We start from the raw sequence: 6,123 nt of genomic DNA on the forward strand, positions 1-6,123 counted from the left end.
CCCCTTTGATCACATAAAAAATGGGATTCCGAAAAAATCTAAGGGTTAAATTTTTTTTCTAACTTTCCTAACAAAGATTCTAAGTTTAATAAATTCTAAGTTAGAGAATTTGCAATAATTTTTAGCAAAAAAATATTCTAAGTTAAAAAAAAACTTTAAGTAAGAGATTTTTTTTTAAAAAAAAATTCTGACTTAAGATATTTTACAAAAATATTTTTGAAAATTTTTCTAAGTAAAGATTTACGCATAAATTTTTAATTTCAGAAAGACTTTTAACTTTTAAGTAAAAGTTTTATGCACAAAGAAATTTTCTAAAAAAAATTTGTAAAATTTTTAAAAAAATGTTTAAAAACTATTTAAAGCATTATTAAATTTCCACCTTAATGCTTTTATCAGAAAGTTAATTAAATATTTTTATTTCAATATTTTGGCTTCCAGGTCGTGACGAGACACTAGACCTTCTTGGTTATTGGAGCAACAATCACTTCCTTAGACAAAGCCTCATAAAGAAATTTTAATGTCTAATTTTCTCGCTGAAAACTTTAAATCTAATTAATTCAAGTTCAAGTCAAACAGGACTTTGGAACCCAATATAAGTTCCAACCTACTGGATTGACTAGGAATTTCTTAAGGACATTTTTCTTTGAAATATTTCTAATTTGTCCCTTATGATATCGAAAATACCAATTTAAATTGTTGTATTTTCTAAAATATGTTTTATTTGAACATGCATGATTTTTAGACTATCTATTTACATTTTCAAATTATTATTTTCTGATTTCAATTTTTCATTTTCTAATTTTGATTTGTCTAAATCTTCTAGAGGGCAAGATTTAGCTAGTATTACTTTTAAATTTTTGTTTTCTTTTTCAAATTTGCAGCAATCTTTTGTTAATGATTTAACGAATTTAAAGAGTTTATCGGGAGGAAGAGATCGTACCTAACTTATCTTGTCGATCTCGTTGTCCGTGTCTCCCCCTAAAATGCTACTATCTTCCGACGTGGCTCCCCCTTCATCGATGCTCTCGATGCTCATTTCCGAAGAGCTTGACTCGAAGTCGTCGTCTTGATGACTCGCCATTAATGCGAGCTCGGAGAACGCCTCGACTTCCGATTCGGACAACGTATCGTCCCATGTTGCCTTTAGGACCTTGCACTTTTGGATAGACTTTTTACCTTTATCCTTGTCCTTGTTCTTTAGCTTGGGGCAGTTGTCCTTGACGTTCCCTTCTTCGTCGCAGTGGTAGCAGCGGATCATCCTTTTCTTTTTACCCTGCGGATGGTTAGAGGTTCTAGATTTACAAAGTTTCTTAAACCGTCTTACCATCATTACCATTTCCTCGTTGTCAAGAGAAGACTCCGGCTCAGGTTCGTCTCTCGATGCTTTGAGGGCGACGTTGTTCTTGGGCTCCTTCGTACCTGTACATCTTGATTCGTGCACTTCAAATGTAGAAAAAAATTCTTCTAATGTAATTTTTTCTAAGTCTTTTGAAATATAAAAGGCATCTACTAGTGACGCCCATTTTGAATTTCTAGGAAATGAATTTAGTGCGTACCTTAGCGAATCTCAGTTACTTACCGTCTCTCCGAGATTTGAAAGTCCGGTGATAATTTCCTTTATCCTTGAGTGCAGATGCGCAACTGTCTCGTCTTCCCCAAGTCGTAGGCTGGTGAGTTGGTTGCGGAGTAAATCCCGTTTTGCGAGCTTTGCTTTGGACGTTCCTTCATGCAGTTCAAGGAACTTCTCCCAAAGTTCCTTTGCGGAGTCGTAGTTGTCGATCCAGTTGACTTCTTGTGGCGGAAGAACAGTTAGTAGATGGTACTCTGCTTTGCCGTTTGCCACACAGTCGTCCTGCTCCTTCTTCGTCCAATGGTATTTCTCCTTACCTTCTGGTGCTGTAAAACCGAACTCCATAATTAACATTAAATCAAAATCGGTTTTAAAGAATATCTGCATTCGGTTTTTCCGGCTAGCGAATTCTCCTTCGAACTTTGGTGGGTAGATGCTTGGTCCGGCCATTATCTTGTTGTTTCGTTCGGCGGTTAGTCCTCCTGAAGTGCCTTGGCTCTGATACCACTTGTTAGACCGTTGCGGTCGGCTAGAAGGGGGGTTGAATAGTTTGGTTACGACCGGGGAGGTTGTTAATCCAAGGAAAATGTCGCACTAGAATATCTCCTTCAGACAGAGAAGCCTCTTACAGCAATGAAAGCGCAAAAAGAAAGAAGCTAATCTAGAGATTGAGAGTACAAGTATTGGAATTACAATTTCTGAGTTGATGAAAAGCTTCTGGACCAATGCTGTATTTATAGCCTTGGTCGGGGCGCCCTGAAGGGATTCCGGGCGGCCCGACTGGGAAAGTCAAAGATGTTGACTTTTTTCAGCCCGGGTCTTCTGCTCCGGCTCCGTTCGCCTCAAACCGAGTTTTCCGCTCGCTTGGGTGATCTCTGTCATCCGGAATAGGGCTCACCCGAACCCAACTTCCGGTCTTCTCGAGCAGGCTTCCGCTCCAGCTTCTCGTCCTTCGGAATCGCTGCGTGCTTCCTTCTCATCCACCAGTGTACTCATCCGCAGTCTTCGTCCCTCGGTTGCACCCCTGTGCTGACCTTCTCGCTAGCTGCATCTCTTTCTCCTCGAGTAGTCTTTCGCTCCGGCTTCTCGTCCCTCGGAACCACCGCATGCTTTCTTCTAGTTTGTCGGTGTACTCTTCCGCAGCGCCTCGTCCCTCGGAAGCACCACGTGTCGTCCTTCTTACTAGCTGCGTCTTCTGCTCGACTACCTGTGCTCCTAAGCTCCTACACACTTAGACATAAGGTTAAAAACACACAGGACCTAACTTAACTTGTTGATCACACCAAAATAACCTTGGGGTTCCAACATATAATGCCAACGCCCTTCTCCGAGCCGGACGGTTGCTCTGCTCGACTCGGGCTCTCGGCCCGTTTATCTTGTTTTCTTGCCGACCGGGTTAACTGTACTCACTTACTCAGATGATCGATCAGACAAGGGAACCTCCAATTGACAGATGATCCGCTTCCCCTCCGGATGTAGCTGAGCCTCGCTTAAGTCCTGATGTTGATCGCCTTGACTTTGACCTACACTGTGATAATTGACTCGTGTCATGTAGGCTCTTATCACCGCATCATATTCATTTAATTATTTAATGAAATGAGAGATAAAAAGGCATCAAGCCATTTAATTAAAATTTTAAAACTTATGAAACACAATCTATATTAATTCTTAATCATCAAATAAATTTACAAGCTCAGCTTATGCTTACATCAGTCCAAATTGTATGGATCTAAAGACTATTCAGCTGTTGGGCATTTAAGGAATCCAATATAATCCTTGACTGAATTGCCATGCAAAGAATACAAGGAACTTGCCTAGTGCTCTATAAATAGTATAAAGTGAAGAAAAAAAAAACAGAGGATAAAATGGCATGGTGCATTCATGGAACAGTCTGTCTAAATCAGAGCCTTTTCTCACTCTGCTTTGCTGACCAAAGCTTGGATTATTGTCCAAGAGAATAACAACACTATCAAGGTCCTGCAGCCAAATTTCGTGCTCATTTCCTGCGAGCATCGTCATAATATTGTTAGTGATCGAGATGGCAATGGAATGACATTACTTGGTCAAAATTGGAGCAAAGTTGAGTAAAATTTATGGGGGCAAAAAGTAAAAGGAGATCCCAAATTAAGAGAAACATCACATAGACATTCTTTTTTTGAAAAAAAATAAAAATCAAATGAATGCTCATTTATTCTAAAAAGATCTCTTGATTCAATACAATAGGATAAATTTAAAATTTAGAATTTAGGATTTAACAACTATATAATAACTCCTACCACTATTTTAAAATAATTTTGATTAATTTAAAATAATTTTAACAAAATTAGATAATTTTTACCAAATTGATAAATAAAATTTTGATATAACCATCTTTAAATATTCTAAATTTTAAATATTAAATATTAAATTTATTAGCAGCTATTACTAAATAACTTTCATATGTAAATACTAAACACTAAATCTTAAATTCATCCAAAATAAATTATAATAATTATTAGATAGTATTTATAATAGTTATTAGTACCCGAAACAAACAGCTGAAGGATTTTTTTTCCACTTTTTATTGACATGATTCATAATGCAATTATAATTAGACCACGATCATGATTCAATCATAATTTATTGTGATCCCGTCCTAGGTTTATTTTCTCATTTTGATCATAGTTTAGATTGAGATGGACGGTTAGAAATCATCCGAATATTATCGACGGTAGACAGATGGTTGGATTGCCAAGCGCCAAGTGGGGAGGCCTTCGGACTATCTCTGGTTGTCTATCTCTATCTAAATTATAATCTAAAAAAAAAATCATAATCAATTAAAAAAAAAAAATCCGACTAGAATTATATTATAAATCATCTTTTATCTGACAAAAAAAAAAAAAAAAAACCAGTCTCGTACAAACAAGACTTTCGATGAATTATTTGAGGTGTCCTTTTTATTTATTTATTTATTTATTTTATTTGTTTTTTTTAATTTTCCATTGAAAAGTAACAACGAAGCAAATATTTTGGGAAAGGAAACCGAGAGGAAGCAGAATGAATTACCCTTGTCGTAGCAGAGGAGGTGAGAGCGATGGAGGCAGTCGTGGAAGAGGATGAAGGCAGCGCCGCCAGGCCGAGGTTGTAGGCCATGGTGCCGTCGGGGTGGAAGAGGCCGTAGTTCCTCTCCGACGTCGGCCCGGGCTTCAAGTCCTCGTTGAACAGCGCGAACAGGTAGACCTCGAGCCTCCGGTCGGGTACCAGTGGCGTCCCCTCGTTCGCCATCTGCCGCACCAGCAGGTTCCTGTTGTACACCCGCGCGTTCTCCGCGCTCGCCCCGGCCTCGTCGGCGTCGCCCTTCGACGGCCACCCCGTCTCCGACACTCTCACCTCCACTCCGCCGTACCCCAACCGCGCGAGCGCGAAGATCGCCGCGTCCACCTGCGCGTACAGCATGTTGTCGTAGCGCAGCCGAGTGTGGGGGTCCTCCATCCCTGCGTTGGGGTTTAACAGCGCGTAATCCAGCGGAATTCCCGACGGGTCGTCCTTGTAGGCGAAGTACGGGTAGGTGTTGACCCAGAAGGGCGCCCCCGTGGCCGCCAGGAACTGCAGGAACGGCGCCATCGCGCCGGCCAGCTCCCCCTTGAACGCCCCGCACGACGGAGGGTACGAGCTCTCCAGCACCGCCAGGGAGTTGGCGCTGGAGACATGGACACGCGTCTCGAGTCCGAGCCGGACGAGCGCGGCGCGGATGCTGGCCATGGCGGGGGCCAGGTCGGCCATCAGCGTCGTGTCGCCGCTGGTGAACACCTCGTTCCCGACCGCGATGCCGGTGATCATGGTGGCCGGCAAGTAGGGCCGCACGTTGGCGGCCACCCATTGCAGGGCCAGCTGGGGGTCCGTCAGCCGCCGAACCTCCTCGTCGGGCACTGTGACGATGAGGTCGATGCCGGTGTTGGCGAAGGCCGCGAGGACCTGCGGATTAGCGTCGTAGATCCTCGCGCTGCTCACCTTCAGCCACGTCAACAGCGTCAAAACTTGCTCCGGAGTCGGTAGATCGTTGGCAACTTGACCGTAGTTAACGCCGAGCGTGGAGCCGAGCCGGAAGACGCCAAAATCTACCATTACGATCGACAAACAACAGAAAACAGAGTCGTGCCCTGTTTTCCCATCAAAACAAACATAGAAAAAGTATCGACAATTAACGAACCTGAGGAGAAAACGCTCATCATCATGGCAACCATCCACACCATCCTTGTTTTGAACAACATCGATCTACTCATTGTTCTTCAGTTCGCCAACGATGAAGAATTTATACGCCCTTTCCTGCACGTCCGTAGTGCTTGTCACTGTAATACACTGATCACACTTCTTTCGGGTGACCTGGAAACAACAGGGCTGTTCACTTTATAGTTTAGACCGAGGAAATAGGAGAGCTGTAGCCTGAGGTTTTCTGTCACATTCTGAACGTTTTAGAGCTTGAAATCCAACATGTCTTCAGATATATTTATAATCAAGCTGCAGCTCCATTTTCCCAATGGTCTTGCTTTTAGGTGATATGCTACTCAAATCCC

The 6,123-nt window shown here is 42.2% G+C and overlaps 1 protein-coding gene across 1 annotated transcript; it reads right to left on the minus strand.

Annotated features, from left to right (window-relative positions):
- Positions 1-3,243: 3,243 nt before the first annotated feature.
- LOC122040822 (glucan endo-1,3-beta-glucosidase 14-like) lies at positions 3,244-5,890 on the minus strand. The gene is made up of 3 exons (XM_042600265.1): positions 5,760-5,890; positions 4,616-5,667; positions 3,244-3,573 (listed from the first exon to the last, which is right to left on the minus strand). The coding sequence occupies exons 1-3, from the start codon at positions 5,830-5,832 to the stop codon at positions 3,484-3,486; spliced, it is 1,215 nt and encodes a 404-aa protein (XP_042456199.1). The 5' UTR covers positions 5,833-5,890; the 3' UTR covers positions 3,244-3,483.
- Positions 5,891-6,123: the final 233 nt, after the last annotated feature.

This window comes from Zingiber officinale, chromosome 2A, assembly GCF_018446385.1.
Source record: "Zingiber officinale cultivar Zhangliang chromosome 2A, Zo_v1.1, whole genome shotgun sequence".
NCBI classification, from domain to species: Eukaryota; Viridiplantae; Streptophyta; class Magnoliopsida; order Zingiberales; family Zingiberaceae; genus Zingiber; species Zingiber officinale.

Coding starts and splice junctions, on each gene's coding strand:
- LOC122040822 (XM_042600265.1), bottom strand. CDS start 5,832: ATGAGTAGATCGATGTTGTTCAAAACAAGGATGGTGTGGATGGTTGCC. Junction 5,668..5,759: donor GATGAGCGTTTTCTCCTCAG/GTTCGTTAATTG, acceptor TCGTAATGGTAG/ATTTTGGCGTCTTCCGGCTC. Junction 3,574..4,615: donor CCTCCTCTGCTACGACAAGG/GTAATTCATTCT, acceptor CGATGCTCGCAG/GAAATGAGCACGAAATTTGG.